The 27,068-nt window shown below is 36.4% G+C and overlaps 1 protein-coding gene across 3 annotated transcripts in view; it reads right to left on the bottom strand.

Annotated features, from left to right (window-relative positions):
- GRK4 (G protein-coupled receptor kinase 4) overlaps positions 1-26,978 on the bottom strand; it is a 38,453-nt gene extending 11,475 nt beyond the window's left edge. The window contains exons 1-10 of one of the 3 annotated variants that reach the window (XM_021550669.2): positions 26,711-26,978; positions 16,407-16,493; positions 15,620-15,732; positions 11,254-11,331; positions 10,128-10,228; positions 8,712-8,804; positions 7,296-7,359; positions 6,420-6,560; positions 4,002-4,192; positions 1,516-1,553 (exon numbers count right to left, since the gene is read on the bottom strand). In XM_021550669.2, coding sequence (XP_021406344.1) covers positions 1,516-1,553; positions 4,002-4,192; positions 6,420-6,560; positions 7,296-7,359; positions 8,712-8,804; positions 10,128-10,228; positions 11,254-11,331; positions 15,620-15,732; positions 16,407-16,493; positions 26,711-26,762 — 958 coding nt within the window. In that variant the 5' untranslated portion in view covers positions 26,763-26,978. Of the gene's footprint in view, positions 1-1,515; positions 1,554-4,001; positions 4,193-6,419; positions 6,561-7,295; positions 7,360-8,711; positions 8,805-10,127; positions 10,229-11,253; positions 11,332-15,619; positions 15,733-16,406; positions 16,494-19,218; positions 19,332-26,710 lie in introns of those variants that run through there. The other 2 variants (XM_021550668.3, XM_021550670.3) reach the window with 2 other exon arrangements.
- Between the last annotated feature and the right edge of the window lie 90 nt (positions 26,979-27,068).

Below are 27,068 nucleotides of genomic sequence, written 5' to 3'. Positions count from 1 at the left end.
TTCAATTCAATTTTAAAACAATTTTATAGAAATATTCATTGCCAAAAAGGAAAAAAAAAGAGTCAACCCCACACTTATTTCTAATACTGGTTATAAGGACAGGGATACTGTTGTTTACAGAAACACCACAGACTCAATGAATGATTCAGGCTGGAAGAGACTTCAGAAGGTGTCTACTAAAACCTTCTGAGCAAGCAGGCAGCCCAGGGTGTTCAAGGTTTTTTAAATACTTGCTTAGAAAACCTCCAAGAGTGGACACTGCATCACCTTTCTGGATAGCCCATTCTAATGCCCAATTAACCTTTGTGCAGATATGCTGTGCCATTCAAAAAGCTCTACAGCATCAATATTAGTTTACAGCATATTAATTTCTTATGTACATGTGTTAGATAATCAGAGGCTGGAGAGAGAGAGAGGAGAAAGTCAAGTACCACTCTATATACTGGCTGGAAATAAGGTAATGCTTTGGAGTTGCAAATGCTACTTTAAATACATTCAGATGCTGTTGTATTCCCTAACATCTGATGAACCCCTTTTCAAGTGCAAGATCTGAGCTCCTGAAGCGATTTTCTAATTAGTCTCCTGTGCTCTCTGGAACTAGATCAAAATATCCCTGGAAGAGAGGAAGCATTCTAGTGCAGTCCTGCAAGGCTACAATTTTTCCTCAAAGAAGACTCCAGCTTTTCCAAGACATTGCTGGAGAGAAAAATTAAAGAATGCATTTGATGTCTAGCAAAGCTTTAGCTCTTGAAAAGTGACTTCTCTCAAGCATCATCTTTTTTGAAATTTATCAGTCATAACATGCTGACTCTAAAAAAAACATGGTGCTAATGACTTCAAAAACAGTTTTTTCTCAACCAAAATGCTCAGCAGTTACAAGAACAAACTTGTAATATTCATCCATAGCTTAGAAAAGAATTCCTGCACATGTTTCACAGTCAATTCAAAAGATCGTGGTAATGACTTGCATACAAAGTCATTAAAGAGAATTAATTCGGCTTTTGACAAACAAAAGACTACAAATATTTCTTCATATTTGTACTTCCTTGATTCCTTCCAGCCACATAGGCATCAGGCACCATCAGACTTCTTGTAGTTGAAATTTTAAAACAGAAATACTTCAGATTTCTTCTTACTGTCTAAACATTTTGGTTTACTAAGTAAAATTCTTCCCTCCTCAAATCTAACAAATCATGTTTCCATAGTTGAAGAAAAGACAAACAAAACAAATACATATAAAAATTTTAGTGATCCTAAATCAAGAGGAGGGGGAAAATGAGGAGCAAAAAGGAAAAAGTAGCCATTTGAAGGTAGAAAATCAACCCTTCAAACAAAATCATGGTTGATCCCCAAAGTTTACCCCTGCTTTCTAAAAAGCAAGGCAGTATTTTCTTTGCTAAAGTAAGATTCATCAATGAGGTCTCTTTTATTATGAAGAAATCCCTTACATTTCTGTTTTGGTATTAATTAGAGGTATAATTCCTGATTTCAAAATTAATTTTAATTTTTCCTTACCACAGTCATCAAGAAGTATATTCTCAGGCTTCAAGTCTCTACAAATTAAACAAAGACAAAACAATTAGCCCTTAGGTGCAACAGATTCAACAGAAGACTTTTTGGTTCTGACTGAAGCAATTTTTCCAGTTTCACCTATAAAAAAAAAGCTGTGAAGTTGATGGCCTATAATACAAATAGTTTAACCAGAAGACTAGGTTCACTATTCCTGAACTCTTTAATCCTCTTTAATTTACATTAACATAACTACTCGATTTACATTAACAAAGGCAACACAACACTGAAATCCTGATAGAAAGAACCAGCACTTACACCCAAATTTGTGCTCATAAATGAAAAACATTTCTCCTGAGAAATATCAGCTTTACAACTCTCCAATGATAAAACACAAGTGTTTGCTGCAGTTTGATGCTGACTCCTTGCCATATTTCACCCCAGGGCATCAGAATATCAACAAAGAGTAATAATCTCAAGACTAAGTACAGGATTAATATCATTCATTCAAACTCAATTTCTTTAACTTGGACATGCAACTTCTAAAGATTTCTAGACACTTCATCTAGTTAATATTCTTTGCCATAACTTTCTAGAAATTTCCTATTATTTTTCTGTAAACATCAAAGTTTCACAAACAACATTTTTAAAGTATTAAATTATAGCAAGACTCAGAAAATACTAGAAGGGCAATAAATTCAGCATTGCAATTTTGCATCTTGTGCATTTTTACTTTGAGAACAAAATAAAATATTGAATGGAATGTTTGAATTTGCCCCTGCTCAAGGAAAATTTGGGGAGTCATTGAAGCTGAATCAGAGATTGTTCTAGAATTTTTACCCTAGCAGATTCTCCTGAGGATATACATACCTATATATATACCTGAAAATCTGTATAAAATGTATAATGTACATTATTATTTATAATAGTGCACGATAGTTATAATATATATTGTTAATTTTTTAAATGTTATTTTATATATATGTGTATTTGTGGTATGCATCAGTAAGTGTGTGGACTGAGTTGGTCTCTTAGATTTATTCCACCATAAATATAAGCCAGAAATAGACATGTAAAACCCAGCAGTTGGCGATATAATCAGTTATTGGAACAGATTATTAAAAAATATGTATATATACATATTTTCATACAGTTGTTACAAGAAGAAGAGACTGAATGACAAAAGAAAAAATTCTAGGAATAATTACTCTAGAGTTGACATTCTAAATGAGAGAGAACTGTTCACCAGGAAATCTAAGTAGGGTTTTTTCCACAAAATATTGGTTAATTGATGTTCTGTAGTATGTGTATTCATGGTAAAGTTTCATTATCTTATGAGATTAACTGTATACAAAAGTCATAAAGATGCTCTGATTTTCATGCTTTTAAGTCTTCATAATCCCTATAATGTTAATAAATGGGCATTAAATAGAAGATTACAATAGCAGAGAAAGCAGGAGAGATCAGAGTTAAGAAAACCGAAGCACACTAGTATTTGACATAAGTGTTTGAAAGTTGTCTTGTAGGCAAACAGCTAACAAGTTGAGCCTAAACACAGGGCTGCAGTTTAGGGTCTTTTGTTTTGTTTGGGTTTTTTGTTGTTATTTTGTATTCTAAACAACCAGTTTTGTTTTCATTTGGACAATGTAAAATTACCTACTTGCAGCTGATGAAATCTGTCACCCCTGCTTCCCTCCTACGTGTATGCAAAAACACACTGTGTAATATTGCAAGATTGGCCAAATTCTCTAGGGAACCACATCCAACCACCAGTATAAACCTGGTTCCTTCTGGTTCTGCCACTTCCCTCTCTGTGTCTGTGTGTGTTTAACACTTGGTGTTACACAGCAGAAGTATAAAGCAGGCATTCTTAGTCCACCACTACGTTTGTTTTGCTTGTTCTGTAACATTAATGCATACCGGGGTTAAATGATGGATGTACAAAGACAAAAGAGAGCATTAAAATAATACAATCTCAATTGCAATGCGTAAAGCTTCTGACAGTTTCATTAATTCAAAGGCAATAATAATTTTATTGGAGGAATCTGAAATTAAAACAGAAGAAGGAGCTTTTCACATAGGCTATGACTATCCTGTTACCCTTGTGAGTGTAACATGCAAAGCAGCCAGGGACTTCCAGAGCCCTCTTTGAACTACTTTAGAGTGGTCAGGAATACAATGCTGTACTTCTAAAACTTATGGGTTAAAATTATAAATTCATTTGCTTTGTAAATCATAGTTTAATTTCATTTTACAAACAAACCTTGAATCAACTTTATACTGTTTTAAAATATATCAAGCATCAAGACCTAAATCAACAGCAAGAAGACATAAGAGATATATTCCTAGGAATATGCCATGAAAAGGATAACTAAACAAAATTTTTTTTTATTTTCCTACAAAATTAAAATACAAACTTGTTTTAATAGGAAACATTATGTTCAATGCTGAAGAGACAGCGAAAAATACAAATAACTGTAGATGACACTCACCTGTAAACAATTCTCTCCCTTTGCAAATCCTCCAGACCACAGCAGAGTTCTGCAGCATAGAAAATAGCCCTTTCTTCATCAAAGCCAGGATTTCCCATGTTATATATGTGAAACTTCAGATCCCCTCCATTCATTATGGTTAATACTAAACACAGGGCATCTTTCGTCTCATATGTATAGGATAAACTAACCTGAAAACGGGCAGGGTGAGAACACAACCATTATTCATTCATAACCCCAAAACATTCACAAATCTTTTTCCAATACAATCAACTTATGAATCATTTTTCAAAGCAAAAAGAGCAAAACACACAAGTCGAAAATCACTCTTGCAGTGTATTGGAGGACACAAAGGAGTTCAGACTAATGTGCCTGTGCACACAAACCATACACACAAGACAAAAGCTTAATGGCAGATCTGTTTAGATACCCAGAAAACACAGTTATTGGTGATGCCCCTCAGCTGCATGTTCCCTGTTTACCCTTTGTCCAGATAGTATGAGCATATTCCTTATCTTATAACTATCTCAGGAATTATGCACAACCAAACCATCTTCCTGAACTATGAGGCTCAAAACTGCCCTAGAGGAACTCAAATTATTTTAAATCAAATGTGTAGTTTCTATTCCTACCCCTGCCTCCCCCTTAGGTAACTGCATATTTCCCTCATTCAGAAATTGCCAACAGTAAAGACTCAGTACAACTCCTTACAATATTTCTTCTCACTGTACTTGAAATGTGGAGCTGATAGGCAAGAACACAGCACCACATTTTTTTCAGGTTTTAGATAAAAGTTTTTTAAGTACATTTAAAGTTTTAAAGTAGACTTGTGAATTAATAAAACCACTCCCCATTTAACACAATGCAATATACCACAAAATTTAACTGCTTAAGTTACAAATCCATTTTCAATAGAAAAAGCTATGCTATGCAAATAATCATCTGGAAGGATCTTCAAAATTACCTCACTTGTACTAAGAGCAATGGAATTGAAACATATACTTAGCTTACATTAGGCAAAAAAATTCAGGTTTTTTGACTCAGTAAATGTATTTTAAATGCAGTACAAGTAAATAATTGTTTTAATTCAGTAATAGATCCAAACTCTTCCTTCAGAAGTGTTAATGCAATACTAAATAATAAAACTAAATAAATACAGAAATCAGCTACTAAAGGCACAGAACCCCATTTGGTGGCTTTAACTGATGTGTCCAGCTATTTATGACTGTGCTTGTGACAGAGTTATCTGCCCACTTCAAAACCAGTATTACTGAAAATGCTAGACCTACATCTTCTGTGTTGCATAAAAACCACCATTGGATAGCAAGAGGAAAATAACTCATGCTCAATTTTATAAAGCAAATTCAAGTTCAACTTGGATCAGTTATTGATTTACAGCTTTTACTTATGATAAAAAAAATGTTACTCAAAAATAGAAGTTTCACTGTTTTAGTAATCTATGGATAAATTCAGATACTCTCTGGATTCAGTTTCAATCCATTTAAGCCCAGAAGCCTTGTGCAAAAATAACATAAGCATATTTATACAAAACTATAATTTACAATGTTTTAAAATATTAATGTATCTGACCAGCAAGTTCTTAATTTTTAGTGTAGCTGGCAGTATTCTAGAGTGGTTTTTTTAATACATAAAACTTATCAGAAAATACATACATACATATTTTATTCACATATATTTATAAATAACTTCCATATCCTCTGAAACAGGTACTTTTAAATTCTCTGAACAGCAATACAAAATTTATAAGTAAATGGATTTCAAACTAAAGCAAAATGTATTTGAAATTTAAATAACATTCCAATTAAAAAGTAAACATTACCTGGAGAAAGTTTTACTTGTGTATTTTTGAACATTTTAACTTCTTTCACTGCTTAGTAATTATAATACTAGCAGACCATAATTTACATAATAGCATCAGGTTTAGGTATTAAAATAAGATTTCCATTATGTGGAAGTTCCATTAAAAGGTTAATTGTTTCACATCAAAGATACAGCTTTAAGTCTTGGTACACAGCAAAGCAATATAACCTGAATCAATACACTATTAAAATGTCATGTTTATCTTAGCAACAAAGTAACAAATGCTACGAAAATACCTCAGGATATAAAAGCTCAACTATTAAACAAAGGACAAAGATTCAGTGGCATCAGCATGCTAAAACACTGCCTAATGTTCTGGCTGTCAAAAATAAAGCAGTGGACCAAAAAAGTCCTTGTGCATAAAACTATTCCAAATCATCCACAAAATGTATTTATTATTGTATCAATCATTTCTCTCATGCACTCCCTAAATCAATTTTTAGAAGAGTTTTGTGCCCACAAGCTCCTGGAAGAGACTGAAATGAAGTAAACAAAACAAGATAAATTTCTGAAAATAGATTTGAAGTAGATACTTACTACAAACCTACTATTCACTTTTTCTAGAATCCTTTTTTCATTTAAAGCCATTGATTCTCCTTTCCTCTTCTTTATTCTCTTTTTTTCTAGCTTTTTGCAAGCGTACATTTTTCCTGTTGCCCGTACTTGACAGGCACACACCTACAAAAAGAAGGATGGTGTGTCAGAGATGCTTGAGGCTTTTTAGAACTTTTATTTTAAAGAAGATTAAATATAATTTTCTTTTCAAACTCTTTAATGCTGTTAGAAAATTATGGTCTTTAAGCATCAATACAGAGCCTTTGCTCATGAAACAACTTTAAAAGTTCACAAAAACTGTAAGACAAGTAGAAAAAGTGATTATACAGAGGCAAACACATTTCTTCTGGGGTTGAATAGTTTAGTAAAACTGTGGATCCCATTTAGTGAAACAAGTGACTACATTAACTAAGTGTCCTAGTATGTGTGAAGGACAAATAGTCACATCATAATCAAACAGGAGAAACACAATGGTAATTTAGTAGCAGACCTTCTCCTTCCATAGAAGGCTCTGGTTAAAATATGTATGGAGGCAGTTCAATAAATTATAAACAGAAGTATTAAAATCTATAGATTTTAAATTAAGTTCATGAATCTTCTCCATAATTAGCAAATTGCAACTAAATTCTCATTTCCAAATGAAATTTGTATATAGAAGTGACTGTTGTCAGTCACTACAAGTTTTCTGCAGCTTTGTGCATGATCTACAATGCTTTAACACGTTAAAACAGTTTGTATTGACAACAGCTTGCCAGGTGATGTATCAAATGCAGATTGAAAGAGGCAAAAGTTAAACAGACTCCCCTATTTTTTTGATTCCTTAAGAACTACCTTCCAGAAAGATACTTCTGTACTCACCTCTCCAAATCCACCTTTGCCTAGTACTCGGTAATGCCTAAATGTGTGTTTTGTTACTGGCTGCCTGATTAACAGAAAAAAAAAAAATTACTGCAAGAGGAATTACAAATGTTAGTAATCCCTCCCCAGCCCGAGGTCTGTCTTAATTTCCTCCTTTCTTGTCTAATATATTTCTGAGCAAATGTTGCCTTAACCTCATGTAGAAGTACTATAATAAGCTGAATTTCAAATGAAAGGGGTGCTCTCTGAGAAACGTGGGCTCCCTCCTGTGGTCACCAGGCACTGCCAATAGCCGGAAGAAAAGCTGGTCAGGTCGGCCTTTTGCTGCCCACAGTTAGAGCCTCCCGTGTTGTCAGCACAGGCCATTATCACCTCCTGCTGCCTCCCTTAATTGACTCGCTACATACAGACTGCATTTCAACGGGATCATGCTTACAGTGTGGCATTTAAAAGGTAAACCGTTTCTGATTTCACTTTGTTTTTTACTAAAGAAAGAGTTGTGCAAGAACAGTACAAGAGCAGTTCAAGAGCCAAATTGTTACGGTATTGATGCAGAGGAGGAACAGATAACTGGAGGCAGTAGAGCTGTTGATACCTCCATGCTAAAACTCCTACGTGTGTCAGAGCAGGGCTATAACAAGGTAATGGGTTTTCCTATGTTTGCTTTAAATGAGCACTCACTGTTACTGCAACTTCGTTCTCAGGACAACAGTGGAGGTTCATTTAGTAGAAAATTTGGGTAACTTCCCTAGTTTTCTTACTGGCTTTTGCAATCAGTTCAGTAAAATAAAGACATGGGATAATTGGAATTTACAAAAAAATAAGTGCTTAAGCACTTAATGTTTGAATGTGCAATCATGATACCCAGGGGGCTTAATTTGAATAAATTTGTAACACTTTCAGTCTTCTGAAAGAGTCAGGACACTCATCTAGTATTGATTTGAAAGTCCAAACGAGATCCTGATACATGTATGTAAATCTTGCTATCTTGTAAGTAATAGATGTATATCTGCACAACCCTAAAAAACCTAGTAGTTATCCAATTACCAGTGGGTTATAATACTAGATTTATTTGTTTATTAACCACTAATAAGAATTTTGAAACTAAAGGATTACAGTATTCCCAAGAAAGATTGGTATTCCACTGCACACCTGATAGCCAAACATTTCTGAATTTGCATTTACCCAATACCACTTAAAGACTTAAGATTTACCACTTAAAGGCTACAGTTCCATTGGAGTATTAGTTCTCCTGCTGTCCATCAACATCATCCTTTCCATCTTGTCTTTCAGATCATAATTTCTTAGACACGCAGTCTCATTTAGCATTCAGTTCTACAGCATTTCCAACATAAAAAGCAACATTTGCCACAAAGCAAAGCTAAATTATAATGCAAACATTATAAATAAACTTACTTTTCCAGCCATTTCCACTGTAAGAAACGGGAAAAATACACACTCTCCTGGTAAGCTTCAAAAGGTCTTTTGCTTAGGTATTCATGGACAATTCTAGCAGGAAAATAAAGAGAAAAATAAAATTCATCTTATTCTGAAAAAGGCTGTAGAAGCAGGAGGTGCTATCAATCTACAGATATATATTTAAACATATCAATGAAGCTGTAGGCAGAAAAAACATCGCCAGTGTGCTCTACAATGGTTTTAACCTAAATGTCTCACAAAGTGAGTGCCTGCTACCGAAAACTTCTTGTCAAAACACTTGTGAAGGCCAAACTACTGCTGATTATAGGAACTAGACACTTTGACCTTTGCATTTTTATTGTCTTCAACATCTTAAAGCTTCTCAGCAGCTTTTAATGCATGTATGACCCTGCAAACATGACCTCAGGAATTATCTATAGGGTTTCATGCATTCTTTGGAGACTGGTAAATAAATGTTTTTCTAGGATTTGAAATTGAAGTACTAAACACTATATCTAAACCTTGAAAACCAAGTACTTTATCGGTCCCTTAGAGAAACACACCAAGATGGAGGTGGGAGGGAAATAAGTAATTCAAACTGTAGTCAGGTATTTATTGGACAGGAGAAAGGGGATGACCTACATGAGATACTCCGTTTGAGACATGTTTTATGAGGCATTCTGGCACAGCCCTTTCAATCTTATAATCTCAGCTTGTTACAAAGCATGCTTATTTCTGTTGCCAGGGAGATGACCCAAGCAGTGACAAAACCTGTAGTCATCCTTCAGACATGATCAAGCATGCCTTGAAGAACCAGAAATATTAGAAACATAAAGGCTTTGGAAAGACATGTAACACTCATAAACATGTACCATCCCTCCAAGACAAGCCTCCCCTGCTACTACTGTGTGAAATATCACTTCATGACTGCAGAACAAAACCAAGTTGCATTGTTATGTGTTAACTATCACAAGTGCTCCTCTAATCAGCCATCTTAATGGAACACAAGTGTTAGCCTCAGTTAAACCTGTTTTCAAGAACCTTAAATCTCTAAAGTTGTTCAGAAACCTTTCAAGCTTCAACTCATAACTTCATATTTTTCTGAGTACTTTCATAATGGAAGAGAGTCTCTCAAAAAGTAAGAATACAATAGAGAGAAATACCATTTATCTTACAGAATTCTTGATGTCAGACAACAGTGTGATTTTATGCAAAAGTATCATTAAAGAAAAAGCTCTGCAAAAGTTGAATATCTAAATCACATCTGAAGGAAACCTAGACCTCTAATAAATCTGTTCCAAGTTTCTTACTTTACTCATTTCTGGGTATAACAAGTTCGTATTTCACTTTCTTTAGAAACACACAAATTACTCTTGTAATTCTCAAACTTAGCACTAGGCATTTTTAACTTACCTAGTACAGTCCATGAAAAGATCCTTAGAAGGGTTCTTTTCCAGTCTTGCTTTACATTCATTTACTGTTTCCTGAGGTATTTCTGGCAAGTGTGCTGCAGACTTCACATAATAAAAAAGAAAGGAAAGCAACAATGAAAGCATGTAAATCAATAGAAAAACTAAAGGTTTTGTATTCAAAGATAAATGAAAATTTTTAATACAGTTAAAGGAAAGGAACAGTTTGACTAAAAATAAAATCAAGAAAGTTGTATTTGACTGCAATTTTTATTTATTTCCTGTTACAGAAAAATGCATTGAAAGTTATTTCAGTTATTTACTATCTGGGGAAATTTGGCAATAAGTCAAATTTCTTTCTTTCCATAAGTCTACCACAAAAATAAGCAAGTCATCTCTTTGGCTTGGCAGGATGGAAAGAAGGAGAAAGGAACACAAGCACAGGCTGGGAAACTATTTCAAACCAGATCAAAGAAACATGGGTTTTTTGAAAAATGTACATGAATTATGGTAGTCACAAAGAAATTGTAAGTAAAAAAGATGTGCAAATTTAGATTCTATCTGCTTTTAAGGCATCTTCAAGGACTTTTGTATAAGAAGACCAAAGCAAGAGAAGCATAAGGAGCATCTATTCATAAAAACCAAACATCTAATTATATATCCACAGTAAAGCTTCCACGGGATACAAAAAGAAGACACTTGATTATTGCAAAAATTCAGCTATTAATGATATTACCATGGAAAACTGAAAGGAAGAGAATGCTTCAGAAGAAAACAGCATTTTATATTGTGAAAACTTGCAGCAACTGAAAATTTACAGCAAACTAATCAAGGCCACAAGTCTAAAAGACTTCATACTACAATACCCTGAGTTCATTTGTTTTTAAGTTTTCTGTAGGTGTTAAATGGAGAATAAATTCTATTTGTAGTAGTTATATAAAAGCAGAGATCAGTCAAGGTTTCTGCCCAAGCTGATTGATCAGAATTTTAGAAGGCAGCACACCTCTCAGAAAGACAAAAATAGGAGCAATGAAGTCTGAAAGTCAATTTATTATAAACAATGCAACCACTTAGAGCTCTCTATTTAGCTGACACAAAGCATTTGAGGAAATCTTTTGCAATATATTTACCCCATTAGTGAAGTAGGTCTCTAAAACTTTGAGGCCACAGTCTATGCGCTTTTCATCTGAAGATACCTCATATTCTGCCTAGGGGAATGGAATTGGAAATTACATTATGTTCAGAGTCACTTGGCATCTTTTACATGATGATAGGTAAATTTTATCATGAATAACACAGTACTCTTAAGATAACAGAACGCTATATAGTGAAACATGTATGAAGAACAGTCCTAAGGAATAAAACAAAGCATATGGAATTTAATCTTTGGAAAACATACAAAATCTAATAATTAGTTTAAATGCAATTACAGAAACTGCAACCTAGAAGACCTAGAAGTTAAACTAGATAAATTACAATGAAATAGTATTATGTAGTATTGTAGGACAGAATGACCTAGATGGGAAATAATTGAGAGTATAATAATCAGCTTTTTCTTCACTGTACTTTTTTCCCTTCATGTATTATTCTTTGCTTCAGTTTTGGGTAAAATCAGGATAAAACTACTTTCTACAAGCTTATAAATGAGATCTAAACCAACCCTACACAATTCTTTGAAAAAATAAAATTGACTAGATACAAATTCTGAAAGTTTTTGACTTAGTAACATCTGGTACTGAGATGAAGAAAAAGAGAATTGTGTAACACAATGCATTTTGCAGATAAACAACTGGCAACTGAACAGAGCTCCAGAAGTAGCTACATATGGAACAAACCCACAACCAGCAAATCACCACACAGATACTACTACTACTGAAAAACTCCAAGAACTACTTACTATTAATAACTTTATGGAATAATCTAGAAGCAAAAATCAGAAGTTACAAGATTCAAAGACAACCCAATATCTGGGGAAAGATGAATTAGAAAAGAGCAATCTCAAACAGCAATGTGTATTAGGTTTGTTAGCTGGGCCAACTCAATCAAAGCTTATTTAATATTTCAGGATGTAAACTCATGCACCTAGGAACAAAGAATACATGGCAGACTTCCAGAATGGAGGACTGTATCAAACAACAGTTGGGCATATTGGGACAACAATCATTAGAAACCTCATTGGAAATTACAAGCAATTTATTTAATCAATAGTTATTTATCTTTATAAAGAAAACTAGAACACTAAAAAATGACAGTCCAAGAATCAAACACACACACAATACTGGAAATAATGGTATTCCTGCCCTTAATGACAACTAATCAACACTGACTCAAGTCATCACTACTAAGTCATCAACATCTTTTTCTACTGACACATTATGGTATCACCCATTCCAGCATGCTAATCAAATCTATCAATCCAAATGCAAGCCATAATTTCTGCTGTTCAATTCCACAACAAAAAGTCTAATGGTAAGGAATTCTTATGCAACTGCTAATTAACCTGAGCAAGTCAGAAAAGTTTATCAACCTAAAGTTCAGCAGTGCACTTAGCACCTTTAACACTAATTTAATACAATTAGTTAGGCATACTGCTTTAAGTGGATAGTGTAATTTCAAAGAAAGTTTGAGAGGTGGCCTTTCCAAATAATTCAGTTACTTACAGGGAAGTTTGAACTGCCACTCATTCCCTTTCATATGTGAGTAACCCTGTCCCTAGCTAGTGAAATGAGTCACTAGATTGGATTTCTGTCACTTACATTCAAGTATTTCACAACTCTTCTTTCTGTAAAGCCAAGCTGACTCCAGACTTTTAGGTCACACCTTCCCAAGAATTGGACCTCACCAGACTCAATATTCAGTACACGTAGACAACGTAGTATTGGTACTACCTCAATTTTGGACTCCTGAAATAATCACACTGCTAAAATCATTGCTTCATGTAAAAGAGTCAGAAAACTCTATTAACTAAGATGCAACGTTTTTAAGGCTATGACATTTCATTTTGGGATTGTTTTTTCCAAAACAGTAAGTCTAAAATTTCTTTAACATTTTTAAAAAGTTAAACTTGGCAAAAATCAAGGTAAAAAGCACACAGCCTCAGCTTTTGCTTCCTGTATTACATACCAACAAAAAAAATCCCCTCAACTCCTAAAAGAACAAGGATGCTGAAATTTGGTGCCAAAGTCCACAAAAGGGAATCAGCTTAGCTCAGGAACCATCTATAAGAGATAGTAGGTATTTTATCTCACATCCTTGAACAAGACAGGATGTTAGTTTCAGATCATGAGAGTCACCAAAAGCTATCTTGTTTCAATTATTCCCAAGAATAATTCTTCATCCTGATTTTTCAAATGGAAGTTAAACAACAAATACAAAAAAGTAAATTGTGAAATGATCCCTTACATCAGATTGTCTCAGCTATGCCAGTCTTTGTTAATTCACAGAAGTGTGGATATCCACACAACATTATAGGTTGCATATTTCAAAACAGTTCAAATTTTTCAGTTAGTGAAAAAGTTACTTCTTAGAGACAGTTTTACCTGCAAATGACATCTGTAGAGCAAGGACACACCTGCCTTACAGTCATGCCTAAAATTCATTCTCTTTTGTGCTGCCAAAGATTCTGCTACTCCTTATCTAAGATATAAGGATTAAAATGTGTGCAGAAGTTGTAACATTAAGGATAAATCCACAGTTGTCAGTGCATGGCACTCATTAAAGGCTCTGGTTTATATTCACTTCAGGAATGAAAGCTCCACTGATCTGGATTCCCATTCGATCCAGTCAGTCTCCAACTGTCAATCTAGTCTCTGGAATCTGGTGCTCAAACAGCTCCTGGGAGTCACAAAAGTGAAAGACACCTGGGGAGTAAGCCCAATTGCACAGAGATTCATTGACAAATATAAACAATTCCACCTATTTGACACTCAAACTTCCTTTTTAGCTGCCTCAGTTTTTACTACCAAAGGGGAAGGAAGATACCATGAAATAGGAGGCACAGCAATAATCCCATGTACATTCCTTACACCCTGCCTCTTCCAGAGCCATCTTGCATTCCAGTATTGTAGTTTGGGATGCATGCAAGCAGTAGCACTACCCTACTTCTGTCTTCTTTGGTCATTTGTCCTCTGCATGTAAGAAAAAAAATGACTAGAATGAGAAAATCTGGTTTTTTTGTCAGCAATCTCAGTGTGAGACTGTATCATATTGCTCTTGGATTAACTGTGAGGGACAAAGAATCAAAAGCTCTGAGCTGTTCTTCTCTTAATGGCTGTTTTTGTGCCTGCCTAATCTCTTCATTACTTTCCCCCTCCCCAAGACGGTTTTGGGCTGAGGATATTTTGCAAAATATAGCTGTGGGCACACTTCCTTCCTCTCTTGTTCTTCAGCATTAGATATCAAGATGTAAATATATCAAGACCTTTTCCTTTAGTCTCAAAAAGTTGTTTTTTCTCCTTCCATAGATGGTTCTCTAAATTTCCATCTCCATTATATAATTTTTAATTAGCACATGCTGTATAGCCTAGGGCTTTCATGCAAGTTGCAACATTATTAAGTCTATGTTTATAACATTTTGAAGCCTGAGTACAACAAGTAATATTCATAATACAGACATCCTTTCAGGCTCTAGAAGCCAAGCAGCATATCTTCCTAAAATATCTTCTCTCTTTCCCATCATGCCCATTTCTGTAGCTTGACCATACCAAGATGGCAGACACTTAATAGAAAACACCAAACATTGTCCTTTAAGTAACAGAGATGGTTTTTTGACATCCATCAGCAATTACAGCTCTAGAGTCATCAAAGACTATGTTTTCACACTGTTTTCAAGTACACAGCACTAGGAAACAGGTGTACAGAGAAAATTAATAAAATGGTTGTGTCTTAAACAAGCAGGCAGCTAAACACCACACAGGTGCTCATTCACTTCCCCCCACTAACAACCAGAGGGTCACAAGTGAGAAATCTTGCAGCTTGAAATGAAAGCAGTTTGATAAAGCAGAGCTGCAGGTACAAGCAAAGCAAAGTAGGAAATTCACTCATTTCTTCCCATTGGTAGGGAGATATTTGGCCATTCCCAGGAAAGCAGGGCTTCATTCTCCAGTATAACAATTAGCTGGCAAGTTGTAACTTCCCCCTTTCCTCTTTCTTTCCCCCAGCTTTTATTGCTGAGCACAGCACCATATGGTATGGGATATTCTTTGGGCTCAGCTGTCCTGGCAGTGTCCACTCTCAACTTCTTGCACCATCAGCCTCCTCACTTTTAGGGCAGCATGAGGAACACAAAGGCTTTGACACTGTGTAATCACTGTTCAGCAAGAACTAAAACATCCTTGTTACCAACGTTATCTTGGCCTAAAATCGAAAATATAGCACTAAATGAGCTACAATGAAGAAAATTAACTCTATCTCAGCAAAACCAGCACAAAAGTGCAATATACAAGAATATATAAGACACTGCCTACTTATAACCATCATCCATTTCTCATTACTTACCACTGCATCCAGAAATTCAATGCATCTTTTCAAATCTGGTCTGGAATCACAGAACTGTCTGAAAAGAAGTCTTCCTATTGGCTGCTTGTCACAAAGCTGGTTATAGTCTCTTTCTGAAAAAAAAAAAACCAAACAAAACACATAATTTTTTTTTATTTTTATTTTTTTTAGTAGGCTGGTAATTACTCCCATTTGAGGTCAGAAAAGCATCACTCAAATGTGAAGATTACATTTACATTACCATAGTTATCAAAGATACCATAAATATGCAATGATTCCAAAAAATAGTGAAACATTCTTCAGTCACATCTATGTTCTACTGACTATACCATTTACTAAAAACACACTGAATTATATGCTGGACGTTAATTTAGGTTAGGGTGCAAAAAGCAATCATACTGTGAAACAGCAATACCAAAGCAAAGATGATTGTTTGGAAAGAGGGAATACAAGATAATAACAGAAAATATTCAAAAAAATGTTACAAGGCAATAAGGAAAAGAGTAAAATATATTACCATCAATTTATAATGTGATTCCTTTTTCTAATTCAAGGTTTTATATATCTATCTTTAAGAACAGTTTCCTTTAACAAACAAGGATCTGTGATACACTTTTTATCTTCTCACGAATTTTATTTTCTTGTAAGTTTTCCATCATATAACAAGTTCAATAGCTTGTTTTTTGCTGTTTAGCATTTAGAAGCAAGACAGAATCCTTTCCATTAACAGCACCACACTCTTATCCTTCTCTCTCAAAGGAGAGGTTTTATCCCACGGGACACTCACCAATGGAGCACCGAATTCCCTCACAATGGCTGACAGGGGGCAACTTCAGCATCTCTTTCCATTTTTTACTACGCCCACTCCGTTTGCCTAGACGAAAATATGAATAACGTAAAACACAATACTGTGTCAGAGTAAAGTTGAACATAACATTAATAGCATAAAATTAGGTCAGTTCTACGCAGATGTGTCAGACTACTTCTCATGTCTAGAATGAAATCCATCTAGAAGGATATCCAAACCATAACAAATGTGATACAGAAGAAATTTAATGCATTTTTTTCAAGTTTCATGTAAAGTCTTTTCCAAGACAAATCTTTCACATTTTGGCTGTGTATGTAGTATATCTCTGCAGAGAAAAGACAAATAACTAGGTATCTTGAAAATCACAAACAAAACTGGAACATCAAAGATGGAACAAAAAACTTTTGAGAATTATCTCTCAACCATGGTAACAAATGGAAGAAAATAAAGTTGAGTAACAAAATACTAAGAACAAACTTCTTAAACACATTTTTCAATAATAAAGTTGTACATATATATTCTCTCTTTAAGGGCAGTAATAGTAGTAAGAATACTACTATTCTTATATTAATAAATAAAAGGCATAGCTCAAATACACACTATTTACTCTAGACCATACAAGGATACCAGGAGAATTTAGCTGTTGTAAAAATTAGATGTTTTCAGTGCTTCAGATTTCACAGCACTGGTGTTGAATTAGTATTGATTTTTAAAAACTACCACAATGTTTTTCTCAGTTTCTAAAAAAACATATCTGTGCTACATTTTCTATGTTACATTGGTCTTTCAGCACATTACCTTGGCAAATTTAATTTACAGAAGACATGCATACTTATCAAAAAAGCAGAGCTAGATAGAACATACACAAGGTTTCAGATCCAAAACATTTCTGTGTTTGAAGAGTAATTTAGTGCTGCAAAAGATTTTAAAAGACTTTACTAAGGTATATCACCAGATGCATTTCCACATGACAGAGCAGCAGCAAATCTGCACAGAAGCTTTCTCACTGTATCAAAACAGTACGTACTGCTAACCACAATGGGAGACAAAGGAAGGGAGTTACCCAATGTAACCCGAATAGAAACTAAGCAGCAAAGGGTACCAAACTCTTTCAGAATTTAATCGTTGGGTGAAAGGAACGAACATCTTCAGAATAACAAAACATCTATTTTTTTAAAGCCCCTCTTTATTCAAACATACAGCTTCTTGAACCATTCCACCAATGCAGTTACACCAGTCCCAGTTTAGTGTACCTTGGTTCATACCAAATTTACATGATCCTTGCTAACAGAAATATTGACATCTTACTGTACTGCTGCAACAAGACATTCTCAACTCTAGTATCCCTAGAAAGGTAAAAAAAATAAGGAATAAAACACCTATAAACATTGTCTTGTGGATATTCTTTGAACTGACACCTACTCTCTAAACAAACACAAACTTCTTCTGCAATCCATTTTCTAATAATCACTTTGCAGGTCATTTGCCTTCCATAAATCTTTAGAACACAAAATTTAAAATCGACTTCCCACCCCGTATTTCAAGCAGTACCAGAGCTAATAATGAGGCTGTAATTACCAGCACCATTAAAACAAACTGTGACTATTTTAACAAAGTATTTTTGATTTTAAAAAGAACTTGAATATATGCTTGAAGAAAATCAAATCACACAAAACATAAAGCCCTTCTAACAGAACTGAACACAAAGACAATCAAGGAACAACAAGGCCTAGGTATAGATTATGTGGCCATGAAAAACAGTGGATAGAAGTATCAGGTTTAGCCATGTAATACTAAGCTGCAAGATCCACAGAAGCTAAACTTCTGTTAGAAACTGCCCAGAAAGACTCAATTGTGCATGACACCATACAATCAGGACTGATCAAGAATGATAAACCAAACCCAAATTTATATCACAATGCTGTATGGAAAATGTACAATGAACTGTGATATATATCAAGAATACCCTATTCTGAAGCACTGTCAAAGAAAAAAAACCAACCCATCCCAACTGCAAAAAAAAAAGGAGAGAGGATGGCTAGTGCATTTTACTTCAAGTCCAACATAAAAAGGGCTGTATTTTGCCCAAATATTTGGCCAGTTACTTATGATGTGACCATTATGAACTTCATTTTGCAAAAAGAGAACACATGCTAGAATGCAGCTGAATTCACCATCCTACAGAAGTCAATAAAGCCTACATATAATTTATTAATGATACACAAGAATCAAGTGCTTAGCAGTATCAACTAAATCAATGTGCTTTCACTTTTCTCTGAACTGAATGTTCTTGTATTTACAGCAAATGTAACTGTAAAAGTCTGTAAGTCCCAGTAACGTAAAGAGCCATTTCTGGTAAAAGTTATGGCAGGAGGCCAATTTGTTTGTCACGTTATTCCCTAATTGCAAAATCCTTTTCCATTTCTGAGGCAGTTTAAAAGAAGTATCAAATCAAATTATAACACTTGTGGTTTGAAAGTGTCTTAATATTGATTTCAGAGCTTCTATTCTGAATCTCATTCTAAAACACTTCAGATAAAATTCTTCCAGAAAGACCAAGAGCTCACTTCCAACAGAAGAGCCAGAAAGCCATTAGGTTAAGGTGCTTTCTGGTTGACCTCTGTGGCTCAGATGAATTACTGCTTTTGCCTCTTTCAGAAGAAATCATGGCTAAGAACAATGGCCAGCTTGAAGTGAACTCATCTTGTACAAAGAGAAGAGTAGATGCAGCAATAAAACATTACAGCGAGGAGAAACTCCAATTGCATTTTCAGGTACACAAGAACCTTACCTTCTCCTTCTCCCCAGATTACTTCTTAGAGTTACAATTTCAACATTTAACTCTTTCCCCATTTTCGCTTCCTAAAAAGATATACACTAAATTCAGTTAGATCACTACACTAGAATATGGTATGGGCAAAATGTTTAGATGTTTTATTTCCATTTTTTTTAACCTTCAGGGAAATACTTGGAAAATGTATGTAAGGCAATGCAGTTGGCTTATTCATCAGTAAAACCACAACTAGCTGCAAAAAAATGAAACTGCTGTGGCCACAACCTATGTCAAGAAATAAGAATATGTTTTAAGTGCTCAGATGCACTTCTCACAACCATAGAGATTTTCCTTGCAGACCTGATCTGCAGACTGACTCATTCCACTGAGCACAATGTTCACCAAACATCATTAAATCAGTTTTCTTTGAGACAATCAATTTGGATTCTGTCATGCAGAATCCTTCTTTACTGGCTACTACACTGACACAGATTATGGCATAGAGTTTTTTGGGGACCTCTGCCCCCCAACTCTCGTGCCTGTGCAGGGCAGGCACCATGTATCTGAGGCTGAGAAGCACTGGGAGGCTGAGCAGCACACAGCTCTGTAGCACTGGGGTGCACGATTGCTACAACTTCATTCTTGCAAAACTGATTCCATAAACCAGATTGTCAGATACCAGCTGAGAAATTCACACTAGACCACACCCAGATAAACTCTGAATGCCTAAGACTGCAACAAAATTACAACCTACAGCACGCCTTTAGTGTATAAATCAAATCAATTGGTTCGAGGAAAAATGCAAAACAATTGATGCAGGAGCTCTACATCAACTACACAGAGACACATGAACATGAGCTGGGTACATACACTGCCTTAAAATATGTCTTTCCCACAGCAAAGGCAGTTGCAGGCAAGTTTCCTAATAGATTTAAAACTCACGTGAATTCAAATCTTCTCCTAATTCCAGACACATTTTTCTTCAAGCTACTCACAATAAAGATTAAAACCTTTCACTAAAAAAAAAAAAAAAAAACAACCCAAAAACAAACCAAAAAAAAAAAAAAAAAAACAAAACATTCCTGTTTAATTGTGACCTTATGCTATACAGGCATTTATAAACACTGCCCAATTGAGTAACAAATTTTCCTTTTATGTCCTTATTGGGCAAGATTCACCTTAATACCTCAGCTCCTCAGATCAAACCATAACACTGTAATAGCACCAAGTTCAAACTAGAAGACAAGCTCACACGTAACCATCACTTGAGGAAAGCTGTCATGCTTCCAGTCCTAGAGAAAGCTCATAAGGCACTGATGTGGGGGTTCACAACAACTTTCTCTATTCTGCAGGTCAGATGCATTTTTTGACAAAATACAACTTGTATCATGCTGTATTTTGACAAAATACAAGCTTGTATCAACTCAAGCCTGGAACAGCTTAACAACTACATTAAACAATGTGGCAACACTTTTCTATGGCAAAAGGGGTTTTTTTTTGTGGGTTTTTTTGTTTGTTTGTTTGGGGATTTTTGTTTTTGTTTTCCCCCCAAACATATGATAATACAATCTGGCTGGTTCTCAGTAAACTTATGAGAATCACCTGGCTGAAAATTCAGGTTCAGCAGAAGGTTAGCAACTAACTCATCAGCATTACAAAGGCCAAGGTACTTCTGAATGCAAACAAGTACAATAAATAAACAAAATATATCTATAGATTACAAATCATTACAGCATTTATAAGATAATAGTCCTCACATTCATGGATTCAAGTACATGGAGTTGAACTCCAGCAAGGTAATACTCTTGCTCATCTGACTGTCAAGGCAGTAACACAGCAGGCAGTTAAAAGCCCAGCTCTCCCCGTGAACATTTGTGCCGTTTGTTTACGTGCACAATCATTTATTGTTCCCACAGCTAACACCACTCGAACAACTGGTTCTTCACATGGGCTCTCTATCCAGCTCCAGCGATCATGTGCGCACGTAGGAATGCCAGAGCACGCCCTCAGCGCAGCCTCTGCGCCTCACCAATGAGGTGTGCAATGGAAAGCTTCTATCGACTCAAGTAAATGTAACTGAGCTTAACATTTTTAATCTGTTCTCGCAAACATTGTAACGTCTCTATATACATTTCGGGATGTCTATAACCAGCCAATGAACAGGGTTTACAAGGGGGAAAAAAACCCAAAAAACACCCAGAACGCTGCAATTTTACAGTCAACAAAAAAGTAATTTTTTAGCATGATAGTACACTAAGAGTGCAAAAGATATTACAGATATAAAATTCCTTTAAGCTGATTGTGAAACCTCGATTGTAATTGCAACATTTGAAATAAGCAAAGTGTGTATCAATTACTAGACCTCTCGTGCTGTGTTTATTTAGTAAATGAAGTTATTTAAGATTTAAACTTGTCCACATGCATTCTCCTTACAGTTCATTAAATAAAGGACAAAAAGGCAGGCATTGTGCATAATTCTGTACAAACACAGGAAGACATGTTTCCTGCCACAATGAGTTTACAGCAATTTAAAGCACAATGCAATAAGAGTGCAATAGATCATAGGAGGCAAATGAGGGAAGAACTGACAAGAATTGAAAGCAACTACAAAAAATCTGAGCACTCTCATGTTAAAATTTGTATTTGTTGCTGGTGGACTTTCTGGGTATCAGTGTGCCTTGCTTTACCACTTGTCCTACCCCTGAAATAATTAAAGAATTCAGCTCAGTTCAATAGCCAAACTGATCTGAGCAATCTCCATAGAATTATCTTCCTCGCTACACACACGAAATAGGAGACCTTCCTTGTATCATCAACACTATACTGAAGTATTACCTCATACTGCAAGCAAAAGTAGGATTTATTTTGCTTCCAGAATTATTTCAATTGCTTTCAAGCCCAGACAGATAAAACTCACTATTTGAGTGGACTGCTTATTTTCTGTGATGAATACATCATTAAGATAATTATTCTGAAACAAGTATCTTACAGGAGTCACTTAAGCCAAACTGTGATCACATTCTGCTACTGAAAGGTTCCTTCCTTCTAAATCCATCCTTGGACTGCCCTTAGCAATTATCAAATCTGCAGGAGCTTACTGATTCATCTGAACACCAATTTTGGGAAGAAAACCCCAAACCCAAAACACCCAGCAACATAAGGAAAAAAACCACCTCAAAAACCCCACATACCCTAGATTGGTTCATGGATCCAGCTGGAAACTACCTCACCCATTCTGCAACCACAGGCTACAACCATAAAACCAAGAGCTGGGGGGGAATTTATTTGAGGCATGACCTTAATTCAGCCAAAATCAATTATAATATCAGAGGATATTCTATGTCTAACAACAGATCCAATTCTCATTCCCAAACTGCTCCTGCCATAGCAATATAAATGAATTTTAAAGTGGATGCAAATGGACCAGGTATGTTTAAAAAGTACTCTTGGCGTAGATTCTCACCTGGAGTAAACTGCCACTGACTTCAAAGGAATAATGCATCTACCCTTTGGGTGTATTTTTTTGAGACTATTACTTTAGGCAATGAAAAAAGACTCCTAAGCAGTTTAAAACATACAGGGACTAATTTATTTCCCTCCCAACATCACAGACTATGTGTGGGATGCTGAAATGAATTTGGGGCTTACATATATTCAAAGGATTTACTGAAAGTGACTGAAATAAAAACAGAAGATATGAATATAAAGAGAAAAGTGAACATAAAATAAAAACTGGAGGTTGAACTCTTGTTTTTAAGAATAACATTGTTTATATTTATTATTTCTCTCCACTTATGGGACAAATTCTTCAATGTCCTTCAAGTAAAACTAATTTCTAATATTTTTCTGCTGGGAAAAAATGAATGTGTTAATTTCTCTGTTCTTGTACACAACTAGAAAACATGATGTTGTACACTACTCTTTCACATATATCTGCGTAAGGAGAACATAGACTATGTGGTGTGAAAGCTTGTCATCTCAGTTCATACATCACTATCACTTAACACTTACGTGGTTTTGTACCTCAGTCCCTGCACTTCAGCGCTCATAACATCAACTCTGAGTTTGCTTCATAATCTCTTGTTTTTCTATTGAGTCACCTGTGCTTGCTCCACCATTGGGTTCACCTTAAGAGGAAGTCTTCCCCTTTTCCTTTCCCACATACAGGTTTCTCTCAGAAAGTAGTGTATCACAAGAGGAAAGAGCAAGACTGACACAGAGGGCCACTTAACCCTCAGGCACCCCGCCCCACCCCTGCCCCAGGCAACTGGGACAGGGAATCCCAAAGCACCTTGCACTGCAGTTTTCATCTGAAGGCAAATCCCTCCATGGACAGGCCAGCTTTTGGCACAAGCAGGTCAACTGAAAAATTGGACAAGGAAGGAAGAACTCCCAGTACAACTCCTGACTCCTAAATCTTTCATCCATGGAGTACCACAGGGTACTTTGTGCCATCATAACATCTTCTAGTTGTAGGTACATTCAAGAAGCATTATGTTATCACTAACACCCACATGTGCAAAGAACTGGCATTTTATTATTTACCAAGAGGGTTTAAAAGAGGGTAAGGAATCCTGATGGCTTCCCTTCTTATCATAAAGAAATGCTGCAGTTGCTACAGAGACATTACAAGTCTTTAATTAAAATAGATAGGCTTCTATTAAAATGGTGTTTTATTAAAGCTATGAACATCCTCTTAGAGACAAAGCTTTGAGGCTGGGGGGAAGCTGGGGTTTTGTATGACCTGAAAAATGGAATTAGTAAACTCCTATAAACAGATGCTATCCTCACACAAATTGAATTAGAAGATTCACACCTCTAATGAAATAAACCAAGAATAAGACTGAATGAGCAGGTAGATAGTCTAGAAACAGAAAGAAATAGCACTTCATTTTTTATTGTATAGGAGAAGAAAGCAACAAGGAGAGATTCATTTTATCTGAGTTCCTTGCTCTCTAGTAACTTTGATCAAATTTACTATGTATCAAATCAGATTTAAATGGTAGACATGAAACTTGATGTTTGAGGTGTGCTGCTTCTGCACACCTATAAATGTAAAACCCAAATGATATTCACATCCTATCAACATTCACATCCAGAAGTATTAGTAACCTAAAATTAGAGGAAAATTATGGGTAAAAATCTGGTTTATGTGCTCAAGTAAGATTTGACATTATTTATTGGGAATTTCTAAATTCCCATTAGGCACCTGTCATACTCTTTCACCAGAAGTGAACAGGTATACATCTTTTATTGTTTCTATAATTACAAAATGAAAATTACATATCTCTGGGGTTAAAAGACTTCGTAAAATATATTCAAGGGTACAACCTTTTACTACTCTCATCTTCATCAGAAAAGAGTCTCAAGTTAGACTGACCCATGCCATAATAAAGCCTCACTGATTTCTTTTGACATGCACTGCAAACAAAGAATAAGAACACAGTAATTTACATGTTAATTTATTTGCTTGTACAACTGATATGTTTATCCAGGTGAACACCTTCTCTCACCTACACTGAGGAGAAGGATTACTGACATGGCTAAAGCCTATACATGAAAATAAGTGAAGCTCCTATTGTAAATTAGCTTTGGATTTTACTTTCTTCCACAAGAAGTAATTATGCACTTTCCCACACTAACCCACCTCACCATACACTATAGAGTGTGATAATAGAAACATGGGAAGGAAAGTAATTCAGGCACTTCAGAACAGAGCTGGAACATGGATTTTTATGAAATAGTCTTGATAGATGGAGTAAACCAGACAGTCCCAGACCAGCCAGAGCATGCATCAGACAGAAAATACTTTCATTTCAAGGAGGGTTTTGAAAAATGTGACATAAAAAGTATCCCATGCACAGGGATTGAAACTTGAAAAGGTAAAAGACCTTCTACCTATTGATCAATGGAGTTCTAGAGTTTCAAAGCCAGAATTCACTTTTTTTTGGTGCATGCTTACACAACAGAGCCCAGTCCAATTGAAGGCACAAAGAGAGTAACAGATTATTATCATTACTTTTTCAAGTTTCACATCAGGTAGAACTGATCTTCACATCAGCTGCACTCAGACTTTTATTTAGTTCATTAAAATATCTTGTTTGGTCAGTTCTACCACTATAATTTATTTTAAACACAGTGAAACCTTAACTAAAGAGGCAGCCTGACATGAAGCATCCACTTGAAAGCCTCTGCAGATTACCACTCCGCTCTTTGTGGCGAGGGTTTGGGCACAGTAAAGTTTTGAGCCAGATTCCACTTTCCCTTCATTTCTCAGATCACTTCAATGCAAATTCCAAATTCAGACAGCACCACCACAGACATGTTACCGTCAGTGAAACCAGCCAAAACATGTCTTCTAGTTTGAGGTGGTCTCTTCAGCTAAGGTTGGAAAATGGCCCAAAATTGTGATCACTGCTCTGTTTTTTAAACCCCACTTCAAAGTCAAAAAGCTGATTTTCCTCTCTTGCTGCTTAAGGCAAATTTAACTGGATACACATATGGCATAAGTGCCAAACCCATTTAGAGTTGGAGGAACTTGCAAAACATACAGAGGCAGATTCTGCTCTTACTCACTTTAAACAGCTCCAGCTTAACTAATGGGACTTCTCAACACAATTAAGACAAGCAGGATCCAATCCAAAAAGAATATGCACATTTCAAAGTTGAAAAATATACTCTGCACAACGTACACTGGTAATCCGGGGAGACATTAAAGTAGCCATTTAATGGACAGATATATACATGAAAAAGCAGTAGGACAATCTTAGTTCAAGATGTTTTTTAAAACAGTAACCACGTGCTATACTAAAACTAATTATCTACCCAAAACGTTTGTTAGTTGGGGAGAGGAATCGTCAGCTCAAGGTGTTCTGGGGAGTCAAACTGTAAGTGTTAATCTAATGGAAATTAGAACACTTTTGTATTAGTATAATACAAAATATTCGATTGCAAAGTACAGGTCACATTCAACAGCTACGTTTTTCACACGCAGGAATTTCATTCCTGAAAGAATTTCAGCAAGATGGAGTGCAAGGTTTTTCCACAGAAGATTTATGTCACTTTATCGTTTATATCCATATGCATTTACATTTATAAACAAACCGAGAACTTACATATTAACGACCTCTTTAAAACATCCGGTAAAAGCACTATTAGGATCCAGTGGGAAGGAGGAAGGGGTGTTTTTCAGAAGCAAAGCCACAAGCCAGTAACTCCAAGCAGCTCCCGCGGGAGGAGCAGGGCAGGTGCCTCAGGGCACAGCCCGGGACTCGCTGCCCGCCCCGGGAGGGCTCCTGCCGCCACCTCGGGGGTCCCCGCCCCGCCCCGAGCCCCTGCCCGGCAGCCTCTCCTCCCTCCCAGCCTCTTCTCCTCCATCACTTCCTCTGCCCCTCCTCGCGGGCCCCTTTACCCCTCACCTCAGACCCTTTTCCTCCCCCAGCATACGTCCTCAGCCCGCCCCGCCTCGAACTCCCGCTTCTCCTTCTTCGCCTCGCCCCGCGGCTCTCACCCTCCCGGGCTTTCAGCAGCACCGTGTTGGCCACGATGTTCTCGATTTCCATGGTCGGGGGCTCCTTCCCCTCAGGGCAGCCGGAGCGGGGGCCGCCCCTACAGCCTCCTTCGCCCCCTCCTCCAGCCCCGCCACCGCCGCGGCGCCAAGCCTCGGCTCATCCGGCCCCAGAGGACCTCAGCACTGCGCTCGCCTCTTCCCCATCACCCGCTGCTCGCCCCGGCACCGCGCTCCCCCTCCCCGAGGGCGGAGACGGAGAGCAGACAGCGCCCTCCCGCCCCGGCCATGGCTCCTCCGCCCGCCTCGGGCGGCGCCGCCCCTGCGCCGCCACCCCCTCACGGTCACCGGGACTGCAAGT

This window comes from Lonchura striata, chromosome 4, assembly GCF_046129695.1.
Source record: "Lonchura striata isolate bLonStr1 chromosome 4, bLonStr1.mat, whole genome shotgun sequence".
Classification (NCBI taxonomy): Eukaryota; Metazoa; Chordata; class Aves; order Passeriformes; family Estrildidae; genus Lonchura; species Lonchura striata.
This window is presented reverse-complemented; position numbering and strand designations above follow the sequence as displayed.